Raw genomic sequence first — 15,719 nt, forward strand, 5'->3', positions numbered from 1 at the left:
ATTGTGCAAGGATAGATGAAAGCTTGTAAATGTCCATTGGTGTTTTCCAGCTATACCACCATTTGACGTGGATGCACCTACGTTGAGGCCTAGTGGCATATCTCCATTGTGATGAATAACACCTATGATCATGATATAACTGTTGTGGTATCTCAAATCTTTCACATATACCTGGACATATCGTATCGTGAATCCCGCGCAAGAATGACATCAACAAGCACATAATACACACTGGTAATCGACAGGCACTTCTTCAAAGTGTCGTCAATTAAGCAGAGAAACAGCACGGTGTGATCCCGCGAGTAATAGGGTAGCCTGCGCCTGTGCTCATGCATACACTACCAAACTGTGCTTCAGCAGCACGGAAGGCAGAGGTTCGTAGCTTGAGCCGCGAACGCACGCAGGCCTTCCACGTCCCACAAGCCTCTGTCTCGCTCCGCCAAGGCACGGCATTCGCCTGTCGACATTGTTGCCTTTCTGCAGCGCTTACTGCAGCAGTTTTATTAAGCGGTGCTATCGCACTCGAAGTACTCGGCGGCAAAACACCGTTGGTGAATGTGGACGCTGCACTACTCCGACAACGAGCCGTCACACGCTAACACGAAGCGACAGGCAAAGAACGTAGCTGCGTCAAGGAAGCCGACTCCCCAATGCAAGCGCGGTCATTGTTTTAAGGCGAAATCCTTTATTGTGTGATACTTGTGGAGTCCGTCCGTGCCCTGGAATGGTGCCAGCTGTGTCCTCTCTTCAGCACACTCTCTGAGCAATCACGTGATGGCACAGCGGCGCATAGCAAGAGTTACGCGTTGCTTTTGCCTACGCGCGTTGCGCAACTGTTGCGCAACGTGGCGGCGGCGTCCGTCCGTGAACGCTCAATAGTTGCGTTTTGCTCCTTCCAACGCGCTTGCTTATTCTCCATAAGAGCACGTCCGTCGATTGAAGAGTATGTAGCACTGCGCCCGCGGTCCCACACCCCCGTGGATATTAAATCCAGTTTCGTAGCAAAGGCGAAGCAGTGAATGCGAAACCAACAAACTGTAATGTTATACGAAGTCAAATCTGCAGCTAACTCTTTTGGATCCGATCTCGCGTAGCTCTTCATAACGCTCTTTTGAGAGAATACGGCACCTCCGGTTTTCGCGCTGTTTGTCTTCTCGACGCGACGCGGTGAGAGCACAGCACGTATACAAGGCGCGTACTGATGTCTGTCGAGAGATAGCGCTCGCTAGAGTTCGCGACTGCGCTATTACGAGCAAAGTTCACAGTTACTCATCGAGCGGCTCAGCCCACCCCCGTCACCGGCGCCCCTCCACGCTTCTTCGCCCGACGAAGGACTGCAGGGGCGTTTTTTGCTTTCTTTGAGCAGCCATCGAAGGCAGGCCTCCCACGTGGGTAGATGTTACCGCATGCGCCCTTCGCGCTACGTAGAAGACCGACTGGCGCTCTTTGGCCTTAGATGCCCTTGCGCCAATAAAACGTAATAATAATAATAATATAATAATAATAATAATAATAATAATAATAATAATAATAATAATAATAATAATAATAATAATAATAATAATAATAATAACTTGCTTCATCTCTGCTTCGGATATGTTCATCCCCTGCACTCGCGCGCTTTCACTAGCGCGTAGAACATACGATGTGCGAGGCGATTATTGATTTGGACTTGACACGAAACATGACGGCGATGGCATAAATCCGTCGAAAGTGTCCACACAATTGCTATCGCAATAAAACTGCGGGATGTGTGGAGTAAGTGCCAGACCGCGCTCTCTTCTTTCCTGATTTACTTGTATTCCGAGCAATGCACTGCTTCTCTATCTTTTTCCACTTCGTATCTGTTACTCTCGCCATTTTCGATGCATTGTGTGTACTTACTATATATTCTTCTTTCTCGTTGTGGGGATAAACTAGACATTTTCTTGAAAAAAATTTCAACAGCGTGGAAATAAACACGAATGCACGAAAAAGAGCTGAGATGAACTACCAACTCCCCCAAACACTCACCTTAATCGGTTAGACATTGTCGCAAAGAATATGGGTCTGTCTCATTCACCATGGCTCTGCGAAGTCGTGACCCGTAGTACTTCGCGGCTCTGCCGAAGTATTTGTGGGGCCATGAACTACAACGAGACGCACCCCAAGATGGAAACTACCGGCACGACCAATCACCATGAGGTCTTGGCGGTTTCCATCAGACTACCACCTTACTGGGGTCGCAAACCTCCAGCCATGTTTCTTCAGGGAATGTCAAAATTTGTGCTTTCTGGCATGCACACGGAACCACGCGAGTACCATCGCGTTTTGGCACTGTCACCTGACATCTCATTGTTTCGGTATTGTCACCGGTCCGGAAAGCAGGTACCCGACCTGCTTTCGGACAGATGGCGCAGAAGCCGATCAGGACAGAAATAATGCGTACTATGTAGTGTATGTCTCTCGTGAGCTTGTCTACAAGCGTTATGACCCCTTCAAACGCACCACAGTAAGCAGCCAAAACCGCAGTGGCCATTGCCATAGCAGAAACCCTCATGGCCCTCACCGCCAGTCGGCCAGCAGCCAAAGCCATTACCACCAGTGGTCCAGGAGCCAGTGCCCTTACCGCCAATGGGCCAGCAGCCGAAGCCATTACCGCCAGTGAGCCAACAGCCAAGCCCTCACCACCATTGTTCCAACAGCCACAGCCCACACCGCCACTGTTTTAACAGCCAAAGCCCTCACCGCCATTGTTCCAACAGCCAAAGCCAACGCAGCCAGTGTTCCAATAGCCAAAGCTCTCCCCGCGTTGTTCTAACATCCAAAGCCCTCACCATCGTTCGTTCCCAATGGCAGGAAACTCAGGGTTACCACCGCTCATTACGTACCACTAACAGCGCAGCACCAGCAACCGGAATCGCCTTCTAAAGTTCCGCGTAAATATAGACATAATTTCATTCCACAATACCAGCAACACACACTGAGGCAAAATAAATTTTATATCAAGAAATCTTCATTAGTTTAGTAAATAATGCACTCTCCACAGACTACGCCAAAAATATCGGATATTTTTTTGTTTCAGCGTGTCTATTGCACACGAAGAATGACGTATCGCCTCAGCTTCCTGGGCCAGAAAAACTTAAATGCCATCGACCAATAATGTTGCGCTTCGTCATCAAGGTTGAGATAACGGCAAAAGCAAATGAAAATATCACAAAAAGGCGGCAAAAGTGATAACGTTTACTACTTTTTCTGTCGCGTGTTTAAGCGAAAGAATGCGATCCATAAGAAATCCTTCTATCCTTCTACTTATCGCAACGTAGGTCGAATTCAGCTGCCTTTTTTGGAGAAAGGAAGCGACCAACTGAATGGGTTACATTTCAAGGATGTCGTTACTATTATTGTCTTTATGTTGACGTTTTCCATGTTCCTTAATGATGCATAAAACCTCCGATCAGGAAGCACTCAGTGAACATTTTTCTATGGACAAACAGCTTTAGTACACCGGATGTCGTCGGCCAAAAAGAAAATAAAACGTGGTTACTATACATTGATAATCGAATGGATGATCAAAGACTGTTAATTCCGTCTACGCCGGTATATATGCCTGCCGTTCCCAAGTGGAAAAATAGATCTGCGGTTGGAGTCATACAAGGCCATGAGAGGCAAACAATGCGAGTGTTTACTTATGTAGTGTATGTCTCTCGTGACCTTCTCTACAAGCGCTATGACCTGTTCCAACGCATCAAAGTTATTTCCTGAAAAAGCGTACATTTAGATATTTATAGAGCTTCTACGTGACAGAGTCGCCTTGTAGGGAGTGCCTCCGACGTTGCGCTTGATGTAGCGTTAAAGGTAGCGAAACTGCCGAGTGAGATTTAGGGAGGAGGGCGGACCTGTAGTGAGACGACATTCCTGAGCAGGTTTTTAGAGAACAGAAGAGCTGTATTTCTAACGCTCAGATCCCCTCGATCGAGATGTGTATAAACGGTGATTCATGCGTGCATTTGCGCTGCGGGGTGTTTCGGTTAAAACTGCTGTGGTGCTCCTATTCCGCAGTACTGCTTTGTATTCTATCATGCACGAGGTATTGGGAGTGCGGTACAATATTAGTAAAGGAACGATTTGTTTCCTCTACTGTGCCATTTCTCCATAGAGGCCAAAGAGAGCCTGCTGCATATCTAATTCCTTGGTTACTGGTTAGGTAATTCAAACGTCCATTAAATAAAACTGTTGGCATAATCGGTTAAATAAATGCGCACCATCTCTAATGGGCTTAAACTTGCCCTATAGTTGTATAGATTTAGTCTCTGAAAGCAAGCATACGCGATAAGAGAAAACAGGCTCACTCGACAGCATGTGAGCATACCGCTATCTCTCGATTGCGGATGAGTTTAAGGGACCACCCTGTTGTCGTCTCATGTCTCGCGCTGGCGTCACGCAGGTCCCACGTTTGATACACATAAGCTGTATGTTTGGAACGCCAGCGCGCGCTTTCCAGTAGACGCCAGCTTCGCCGAAGGGCTATTTGGTCTGTGCGAGCCATCGAAGTGACGGTGAAACACCAGTATCGGGAGTCAGACCCATGTATAGGGAAAATAGAGGCGGAGGCGAAAGGTCACTGCCAGAAGTTACACGCACCGCACTCGGAGCAGCAAGAAATAGGAAAACAGTAAAAAGGAGACCATAGAACATGAAATAGATAATCGCTAAACAAATGAAATAATCGCAAGAAAAGAACAAAAAAGAGCACGCTATAGGAGGTCCACGAAGCCAAATTTGGGGGTCCGCGACACCCATCCTCGAAAAAAAACGTGTTTTTTTTGGAGGCACACTACGTGCCGTGGCAGCAACCCCATTCTAAATTTTGGTATGCTTCGCCGCACAACAGCTTTGCATTGCGGCGGAGCTTATTTATGTTTCCCTTTCTCCATGAGGTGGCTGTACAGCTTTTGTTGCAGTTTTCTACAACACATGCACGCGAGTATACTCTTTGTAGGCTTGCATATTTGAAGCGCGAACATAGCTATAAACAGATTGAATGTTGCTGCAGACCACTGCAGAACACATTGAAAAAGCTGTTGAGATCGAATTGGCGTGATACTTTAGTTTTGCACATTCTTTGACAGGGAAAAATAAAATGCACCTATTTGACGCTGCATGTTGAGTAACTTTATGACCCCCCTCTTTTTTTCTTTTTTTTTCTCATTACGTCCACAGGTCCACAATGGGTCCACCAAAATATTCATGGGTGAGAGGCGTAGATGTGGTTTGCTGACGCATCCCCTAAGAACTCCGCGTCTGAGAAAAACTTGAGCACAGAACGAATTTACGATATTATTTAGGACACGTATAATAAATATTGTGGGAGAAACACAAATGCGTTATTTAATGTCTGTAGGTGACGCTAATGCACCACTAAAAACGAAAACTAGAGTAAAAGAATACCGTGAAAGGTAGCGCGTTAGCTTAGCTAGTTTTTCATAGTAATTAAAATACCCGGCTTTTTCATTCAGTTTTGCCTTTCTTCGCTCTATCTTTACCTCTTGATGGACATCTGCATAGTTGTGTCAGAAAATGAAATTAAGTTGCCGCTGTTGGCGGGAAGCGCATGACGCCGTTTTTTCTTGGTCCTACAGTCTCGTTTTCCTCTGCAATACTCAATACAGCATTATCATGAGGCCACCACTGACGTCGATTAAGACCGACGCACACTTAATCAGCACTAACGTTTCCAAGATGTATTGAAAAAAAAAAAAGATTCCACGTACATGTAGTTTTCTCCGTTGAATGCCGACGTGATGGCCGCAGAACGCACTTTTTCTCTTTCCGTGAAAATTTTCTCTCTGACCTCGTTTAAGACACTGATTTGTCAAATGTGCCTAAACTAGTGCCATAGCAACCGAAGCTGAAAATGTCTTGCCGAGTCACCGCCTTGGTGTGCATGACGTCTACCTTCTCTTATACCTTTGAAAGCTCTGCGTTACTCACGGCGGCGCCCTACATAACCAAAGATACAAATTTGCTCTCGCAAAATGGCTTAACAGTTAGTGACTCATAAAGCCGTTGTCACAATAGGTGAATGATTTACAGGCACTGCAGTATGTGAACTTGCGCAACGTGAACTTCAGTGGTGACAGGAGAGTGCGAACGGTACACTTGTATATAAAAGAGCACCGACACGTACCGGTCGACACGAGGCGTGCGCGCGGAATGTGAAACAATGACACACAAATTCTTCATTATTGTGCTTATCGTCGCAGTAGCCTGTGTGACTTCTTCTCCGTCTCCTCGTCGACGTGCAGGACGCCAGCGTGAGTGACGTTTCGAAGCTCATTACTGTCGAGACGTTGAAAAGGAAACGAGAGCTGGTGCTCCTGCGAGAATCTTTGACTGTGATTGAAGTTCTGTGACATTTTAAGCGGAATCGTGTGCCTTAGTACTAATATTTTGAATCATAAATATCCAACAATACAGCGTAAGAGTACTGACATTCGGGCAAATTTATTAAGCACGATCTTAGGAAAACCGGGAAAGAGTCAAGAACGATAACTTACAGGAATCCATGGCAGACAGGTGAGTTCAGCGGTTGTCCAGTAGCTTGTTCCATTTTTCATCCTTGCCAGTTTGGCAATGTTCTCTAACATGAAACATTAACGCATGTTGCTGGACTAGTTGCTGTATGATTATTTGCAAAAACTGTCGCGCACAGCAAAGTTCAAGCGAGAAGTGAGGCCACCTTTAAAATCGTAAATATCTATGACTGAGGCATATGTCAACGACATGGAAAGACGGGCGAGCGCGCATGGTCATGTTGCTTCTTTCATTCGTCTTCCGTCGCTGCTCTAGAAATCTTCCATATGGGAATATACATCGTAATCAAAGCTTGATTTCATTTTTCCTGTTTCCTTTTATTTTGTTGTCTTTTGTCTCAAATACAAAGGTGAAGATAATGTCGTTCAACCTTAAATATTCGGTAGTAATCCAGGGGCGCTGTAATCTGAGAATACGGTGATGAATTCGAAGAGCGCTGAATTCTGGGACACCATTGAAAACTCCTTGCATGGCACATGCAACAGCAGGCAAGTTCGAGCATGCAAGAAAATTTGTCCTCCATGATTAACGTTATCATGTAATTGCTAAAAGTTTATCTGAGAGAAAATTTTCCGAGAATGTGAAAATGACAGGTATCTTTATTTTACACAAAAAAGGTCGTAGGAAAGCTGCTTTCATGAACACTGCACATCTTTTTTGGGTAACACAGCCTTGACCGTCCTGATGGTATGAATGTTGCTTTGATTTTCATGCATTGCGATGAAAAGTTCGTTTCGATTCTCTGGCTTGTCGCTGTTTAATAGATGGCACATGACGAATGATACAGCCGCAGTCTGAGTTATAGAGTACTTTAGCAAAGGAAATATGGCATGTTCACGGCTAGGTTATAATTCATAATAAATCATATTCTGGTCATTATTGGTCAAAGTCCGGTAAAATAGCATGGTACGGAAGATGCTAACGAGATCGACTTGACCGATACGACTGTGCAGGTGATCGCGGTTGGGAGAGTGCCCAAGGTGGAGGCAATGACCTAGTGCAAGAAGAGCAGTTGGTTGAGCAGCAACAGCTGCTGCCGGATGAGCAGCCACAAAAGTGGTAACAGCAACAGCAGGTGGTTCATCAGACACCACAGCAACCTTTGCCGCAATTGAGGCAGCAGCTAGTTCAGCAAGAACAAACGCAATTACAGCAAGAACTACAGCCGCCACAGCGGCCACAGTCTTTACCCTCACTGATTGCACGGCCGAATAGGCAAAAACCATTTGATTCACCAGGAATGCAGCAAGATCAGCGTCAACTAGGGTCACAAAAGCCACTGCAAGCTAGACTCAGTCCAGAGATAGGGCTACCACAGCATTCACAGAGTCCACTGTCGCAACCAGAGCCGCAGCAAATACAACAGAGGCCCCCGCGCAGTCAGAAGCCAAAGCGCCATTTGGAACAGCAGCAACAGCTACAGCAGGAGCAGCAACTCAAGCCGCTGGAATGGCCACGTTCACAGAAACCAGAACTGCAGCAGCAGCAGCACAAGCTGCACAGGCAGCCCCAGCAACCCCTGCCCTCGAACAAGCCATCAGAGCAGTCGCAGCAGCCGCAGCCACAACAGCAACAACAACCACTGAGGCCATTGCAGCTTCAATTCGATATTCCAAACAAGCCAAAACGGCAACATCATGACTGGCAACATCAGGAGTCGTTACTATCGCAAAAGCCATCGCAAAATATATTACACAAGTCATCACAGCTTTCGCAGTCGCGACAGTGACCCTAGCTGCCCCAGCTATACCCATCCGTGAAGCCACTGACAATGTCGCGCAAGCCAGGTCTACAGATAGTGCAAACACAAGACGTAGAGCGGCCGCGAAAGCCATTACGAAAACCAACACAGCAGCTGAAACAGCAGCAACGTCTCCAGCAAGAGCAGCCACAGCTACTGCAGAAACCAGAGCTGCATCACCAGGAGCAGCTTTCGCGTCCTCGGAAGCCAATGCAGGAACTCCTGCAGCCTCATCACCAGTGACAGCAGCAATTATTGCCACCGCAGGAGCCGTAGGTACACCCTAACCAATCACAGCAGCAGCTGCAGATCGCCCAACAGACGCAGTCGCTGTTGCCGCAAAGCGCAGTGCCACATTTACAACAGCCGAAACTGCAGGAGCAGCAACAACATCAACGACTGTCACCAAATCGTAACACAGTGCAGCTACCACAAAAATTGGATCTGCAGCGACGGCAGCAGCAGGCGCGACTACAACAGTCACAGCAGTCATCGCAACGAACTGAGCAGCAACAAGCGTTATCATCATCGCAGTCATTGCAGAATCAACCCCTACCTGGGCAGCAGTCACAGAATCAGAGTCTACTTTAGAGGCCACAGCAGCCGGATGAGCAATTACCGCCGCAAGTGCCGCTACAGTCGGTGCAGACTGAGCAACAACAGCATCAAGAAGAGGGAGATCAACAGCAACGTCATAAGCCACGGCGACGAAGGCGGAAAATGGGCAGCGACAATTACATTAAACCCTAAGATAATTTTTTCAGATTGTTTCTGTCGGAATAAATTGCTGGCAATCGATAGGTTTTAGAAGAAGGGCCAAGAATTTTACTTCGCTCGCAAGCATAGGAAGAATGATTCTTATGTTCCGCTGCATTAGCAACTCCAAAATGAAGCCAGTTACCTGGTCAACCTAGACACCTATTTCAACGTTCCTGTGCGCGAAAAAACGCGATGCTAGTAAAATGAATGTCGCGCATGATGGATCAGTCCTCTCTGACCCAATGTTAATGATCTTGTAATGTATAATAATAATATCTGGGGTTTAACGTCCCAAAACCACCATATGATTATGAGAGACGCCGTAGTGGAGGGCTCCGGAAATTTCGACCACCTGGGGTTCTTTAACGTACACCTAAATCTAAGTACACGGGCCTCAAACATTTTTCGCCTCCATCGAAAATGCAGCCGCCGCGGCCGGGATTCGATCCCGTGACCTTCGGGTCAGCAGTCGAGCGCCATAACCACTAGCCACCGTGGCGGGGCGATCTTGTAATGTATAGTAATAAGATTAGTATAGTAATAAAGGCTGTCTAATCCTTGTGATTTGAAGTCGCATCTCAATAAAAAGGGCCACTTTTGAAGAACACGCACCAAGCAATAATACTTCCGAGCATAGTTCAGGCAGAAGGACATAATCAGGATGGGCAACACAGAGTGCGATATATGAATACACCGTAACTAGTCATGTAATGTGAAAAGTATTCAAATTGCTGGAAGTAAGGAAGCTGAACGGCAATCACTCACAGTTATCAACTTGAACAGTTGCTACGAACGAAACATGCGACTGAACCTCTCTCGATGTAAAAAATGAAAACGATGCACACAGTGAGTTATTACGCGCAATGCAAAAACTATCTGTTGTACAGTTACTGCTAAAGTGGCGAACGAACAAAACGGTAGATGATAAGTCACTCATGACACTAAATATTTGCCTAAATAATAAGAACTCAGAGTCGTTAACTCTGGGAAACTATACAGATGAAGAAAACGGTGTGGTGATGAGTGAGGCGGAATGCTATAAAAATGCGTGCGTAGCAGTGCTAACCAAGAGATTCTAATTACAAAATAACAACACGGGTTGTCGTCGCCCTCCTTGTCCTAAAGGCACTTCCTATTTGACCCCATCACTCTCATATATATATATATATATATATATATATATATATATATATTATATATATATATATATATATATATATATATATATATATATATATATATATATATATATATATATATATATATATATATTAGTGATGTGTGATCACGCACATTACACAAGGAGCATTGTTAGAATGTGCGTACTACAACCGGCGATTTTTAGGCTTGCGATTGCAGGCGATGTGGCATGTTCTTCTGATTAGCGTGCTAGAACGATCGTTGACACTTTTCTTTTCATCCGTCAAGCGAGCGAAAAGTGCATTAGCAAACCGTCAATTTCTTTGTGGCTTACGTTGTTTATCTGAGAGGCTTTGATTTTTCTTATTTTGAGCCAGCACGTGTTGATAGTATTTTCCATTGAAAACGTTTTTCTGCCTGCTGCGGTTGATTCGCTTCCTTGCAGTTTGTATACATGTCCCGCATGTTAATTTTTGACACGTTCTTTCGTGTGAAATTTTTAAAGATTGGTTTTCATTTCTTCCTACTGGTTGAATTAGCCCGATCGATATGCCTTTTTGCTTTTCTCACAACTGCGTGATTCTGGCACATATACCTGTACAAGTGGCGGCACTTAAGACTAGTTGTTAGCCAGAGCCCGTACTGTCTACTGTGTTTCTTTGCTCCTTGTTCTTGTGCTGCTTCTTCCTAAGAAGTCCGGCACGAGATACCTCAATGATACACAGGCAAGTTAATAAGTTCCAGTTTTAACAGCGTAACTTTTATTAGTCGAGGTTTTCCCAGGACTGTGGGCGTAACGCGGCAATCATCATGAATGGGTACGTGCCCCTGAAATCGGGAAGCCCCATTACTCCCAACTGGTCCACTAAAAATGAAGAAAGGAACGTATGGATGGCAAATGCCATTTAACATTTCTGGGCAGACGCAACCAATAATTGAGAAAGCTTTTAATGAACCGTTGAGATTAACCATCTGACAACCAGCATGCTTCGGCGGTTTTCCCGGGACTGTCGGCGTAACGCGGCCCGCGACATGAAGGGAGTGTATTCTACGCAGAGGAGGAGAGCAAGCGCCAAGCGCATGTGCAACGTAATGGAGATGAGGGAGAAAAAGTACCAAGCCCATGTGGGCTTTGTCATGGAATGTAGGAGCGCGCACGAAGCAAACGTTGGTGGCGCCGAGTGTTTGGCATGTGGGGATGTCTAATGGGTGTGAGCGTGCCCAACAAATCGTTTGGAAGATTGAAAATATAATAAATATAACTTTTGCGGTTTCACCTCCCAAAACCACGATATCATTATGAGGGGCACCGTAGTGGAAGGCTCCGGAAATTTTGACCATCTAGTGTTCCTTAACGTGCACTAAACCTAAGCACACGGGCCTCTAGCATTTCGCCTGCATCAAAATGCCTCCGCCGCAGTCGTGATCGGAAGAAGTGCGCGCGCCAGGGTAGTCTTTCCTGAACGTTCAGCGGTGGGTAAAGTGTTGCGTTCTCCGGAAGAAGTTGCTCATCGAGAGCGTCAGCGAGAACAGATGCGTGAACGGCAACGACGACGTCTTTGTGATTCAGAAGCCCGGGCAAGAGATGCCGAAGCCAAGGGCAAACGGAGGGCAGAATGTCCAGACCACGGTGTTAGAATAGTTTAGGTGGAGCGACGGTGCGTTGGAATGAGGAGAAAACGGGACCTCTTTCTCTTTCTTGCCGAAAGGAGGCGCGCGCGGGACGGTGGCCGCCTGGATATACCCAGCGCAAACCTGACGCTTCTAACATTCGATGTTTTAGCGATATCGCAGCACCCTGTGAGGATTGTGTGGTATTGTAATATCGTACACATAAGTTAAATATAAAGACTTAGTAGTGTTTTATGCATGACGGCTCGGCATGCGGCGTGAAACTCATAAACACCTTCGGCCTCGGCAGCACCGTGACCTAGGCGATCGTGCCCGTATTTTGTCTACAAAAGTAAATCTGCAGTATCGTGACGCGTGTTGAACTCAGCCTTCATTTGCCCTGAAAGATTAATTGATGTATTTGTGGTCAGCATCATATAAAGAGCAGGTATCATGCGTAAGGGGCATTTCGCATATGAGATCAGGTGACCCTACAAAATCTTTTACTACGAACCGCTTATTTACAAATTCTGTAAACATTTGCGAGATGATGAATGCTTTAATGTAGTGGAATAGAATAACTCTATTTAGGTCTTTCGGGGCGCGCACTAGCACGTGACGCGCCGCTCCCACGTCGGAAAATACAGGATGGAAAGCGAATGCAATAAAGTGGGCGACAGCTTGTGACCGATGGCTACGAAGCCGTTCTTTGATGTATTCAAAATAAATAGACTGCAATATATATACGTTATGGTGCGCCAAAACGTTTATCACAGTATTCGCACGATCTATGAATTTTACATATTTTTGCGTGAAAAAGCTGCTTTAGCTCAAGTATTGTATGGCGCGGCTAAACGATACGAAAGAATGCAGAATGATACACCAAAAAATTTTTCAAGAACGTCCTGGTTGAATTTAGCTGTTAGCACATATATAAAGCCACACTGTTCTAACAAATACTTTGAAAGCTGAATTGTAGAAAGTATTGTTACTCGTATACCTTCAGCAGTTGAGACAGGAAGTCGTGAGGATTTACTTTACCTAGATTGACATCATTCTCGCAGTTGTTCAGCCATTGCAATGTTGATTCTAGGATGCTGAAATCTTTGCTCCCTTCCCTGAGGCCTTCCTTCGGGTGCTTGCGGTTGAAGGCATCGAACAGGTTATTCATCCTTACCGTAAAATCAACTGTCCCTTTTACAATGCATAAGCCAAGCGTTCCCTTCTTCGAGTAAAATTCTAAATGGTTTGCCACACTGAGACTGAACAGCTGCGTTGCAAGCTTCACGCGAATTTTTTCGGTGTTGCTTGTGTTTACATGTGAGAAAGAAAGTTTGGGCTGGCGAACGTATCGACTGGCGTTTCGACTGGCGAATAACGTATGTGCACGAAAGGGGCCTCGTCTGGTTTGGCGTGTTAGTTTTAACGGGTCAGACAGTGACGTCACAGAATATGGTGTCACTCTCAATTTCTGTGATTCCCGAAAGAAGAAACTGGAAAGCAAATGGTTAGGACGCTGAAAAGGAAACGAGCACGACCATTTCACGTTTGTGCATCCAGTGCAAGGCACAAAGTTCTACTTCTGCTGCTGCAACAAACAGCATGTCTGTGACGAATAACGAGAGGTCCAATCAGAATGGCAATTGCTGAGTTATGATGGACTGCTCGTGAAACGGATGTTAACCTTAATTACCACGCGCCAGCCAGCACGTGTAAACGTTGCAAAGGCGGCTGGTTGAATCCATTCGATATGGTGCATGCAGAACGACAACCCTTGAGAGGAATTTCTAACCTACCATTGTAAAATGTGTTGCTTTCTTCTGACAACCATCATTTAGTGATACGTCAAAGCCCCCCCCCCCCTCTCCTCCGCTTTCTTTTGCAGGGAATACCTTTTCTTTTTTTCTTTTCGACTAACCCAGTTCGGGTCCGCCACGGTGAATCAGTGGCTAAGGTGCTCGGCTACTGACCCAGTGATTATTACCCCAGTTTGCCACGGAGGCCTTATTTGTGCACGAGCTAAAATATTTTTGAAATTTGTGTTCACCTGTAACCTCATTATCGCTGTTCGCAGAAGTGCAGAATATATTTCCCACCTGTTTCCATCTGTTGGCTACCGCCACTGAATTTTCTTGATGTGCATTTACTTTCAAATCAGAGTGATATGTGCGGTTACCCTCATAAAAAACGAACGGCCAGCAGTTGAAGAGTTGTCGCAAATGCAGCTTTGCAAGTGACGCAGCCCCCGTTGAAGCGGCTGACCTGAAGCCTCGATACACCCAGCGCAGCCTGTCGGAAAAAATTCGAAGCCCGTCTCCGTGTTCGGCGGGGAGGCTGCGCGGCGGAGGCGGAGCGTCGGTACACCTAACCTATTCTAACACCGTAGTCCAGACGTTCGAGTGAGAGAAGCTGAGGTTAAATGTGAACGGTTTACATCAGACCCTAAGTGCAAGAAGAAGCGACAGAGAACGCTTGGCTGTTTCATCAGCCTTAGCGACGTTAAATCAGTGAAGCTGGGCTAATATTTTCTTTTAGATTTCTTGGCGCGTAGAACTAATGTGGGTCAATGCGTACCAATTAATGCATCGAGAAGTGGATATCTCGCCTACATAAAGTAAGATAAATGATCTTACGCTTCCCATTACATCATGCCAAAACGAAATTATATTATGCTGCGGCTAAACACTGCGAAAATACTATCCTTGCGTGAAGCGAGAGTCTTTGCAGCCGCTCGCCTCGCGCAAACAAGATCACCTTTAATTATATTCCCTAGAGCCTAGGAAAGTAATAGGGCCGTGCGTTAAATTCAACAGTGAATACTATAAGGCGGGATCTTTCTGCGGAATCAGGTTTGTAACAGAGCAGCGGCAAACACAGATATATTTTATTATAATCTTGCACTAAATATATATACTCCTGTATACGCGAAGCAATTTTTCTTCAGAATTGTTCAAGGGAAATTTATTTGAAGGACATTCTGCTGTAGGGTTTGTCTATATGCGAAGATGCCCGCCTTGACAAGCTTTTGAAACTCTTTCAAGAATTCCAGTTGTCACAAAAATATTGTACTGATAGAACAATGGGATGTTGTTCTTTATCAGGCATTCTAAAGAAAGATTTGACGGCCTCAGTGGTCATCCAAATGATCGCGCGCATCTGTCGCTCATTCATAATTTTTTTTCTCTAAGGATGACATCGCCTGCGCAGCAGCGTAGACAAGTAATATTTTAGAAGCTGTAGATCCCGCTTACATATCGCACGAAGAGTAGAGGCGCCGGCGCGGAGATACTGCTTTTAACAATGGCAAGGTCGCCACCTTTTGTGAGGAGCACATCAATCAATGTTGCCTTATTTGGCACTGTTTTCTTCACAAATTGTCCCCGTATGACGCTTAAGGCCTGTCATCTGCCAATAAAACGATAGTCCGTTCAATTTTATCGCGCAATTATGTTTCCAAAGGCGCTTGCATAGAAATTAAGTGTTCACCATATAAGAAGACGATGCCATACATGATGAAATTTCCGATTTTTATATTGATGAATTCTTGAACAGGGGATGTAACTGGTGCCAACGGTTCAAAAAGCAGACTCTTCTTTGCCTCGACAATGACTCGTTTTCTCCTCGAATTGTTGGCTCCAGCGACATCCGCTATTTAACGATTTTTCATCTCTTGAAGCTTCGAACTACCCCGGAACTTCTGCCTGTTTGCATATAAACACATGCAGGACCATTCGGGTCCTTTATAATTGAAGCACACAGATTTGTCATAGCTTATGCAAGCTACCAAATACCATTGAAGTAATGAGTTTCCAATGGTTAGAACCAGCATGTCTTTAGTAAGGCGCCTCGAATATTTGCTGAAAAGTCTGAAAGAATAAACGAATTAGTCAGC

General features: G+C 45.5%; 2 protein-coding genes across 3 annotated transcripts in view; both read left to right on the forward strand.

Moving 5' to 3' along the window:
- Nucleotides 1-15,719, forward strand: part of LOC119400314 (keratin-associated protein 6-2-like) — a 223,367-nt gene that overhangs the window by 103,771 nt on the left and 103,877 nt on the right. The window lies entirely within an intron of this gene.
- On the forward strand, nt 6,191-8,336 carry LOC119400316 (uncharacterized). Of its 2 annotated transcripts, none has more exons than XM_037667346.1 (2): nt 6,191-6,296; nt 7,530-8,336. In XM_037667346.1, exon 2 carries the CDS (start codon nt 7,817-7,819, stop codon nt 8,303-8,305), a length of 489 nt encoding a protein of 162 aa, XP_037523274.1. In that variant the 5' UTR covers nt 6,191-6,296; nt 7,530-7,816; the 3' UTR covers nt 8,306-8,336. The 2 variants fall into 2 exon arrangements, with proteins under 2 accessions (XP_037523274.1, XP_037523275.1); XM_037667347.1 differs by lacking the exon at nt 6,191-6,296 and adding an exon at nt 6,304-6,558.

This window comes from Rhipicephalus sanguineus, chromosome 7 (assembly GCF_013339695.2).
Source record: "Rhipicephalus sanguineus isolate Rsan-2018 chromosome 7, BIME_Rsan_1.4, whole genome shotgun sequence".
NCBI classification, from domain to species: domain Eukaryota; kingdom Metazoa; phylum Arthropoda; class Arachnida; order Ixodida; family Ixodidae; genus Rhipicephalus; species Rhipicephalus sanguineus.

Excerpts from the sequence above, each read along its gene's own strand:
- LOC119400316 (XM_037667346.1), top strand. The coding sequence starts at position 7,817 with ATGCAGCAAGATCAGCGTCAACTAGGGTCACAAAAGCCACTGCAAGCT.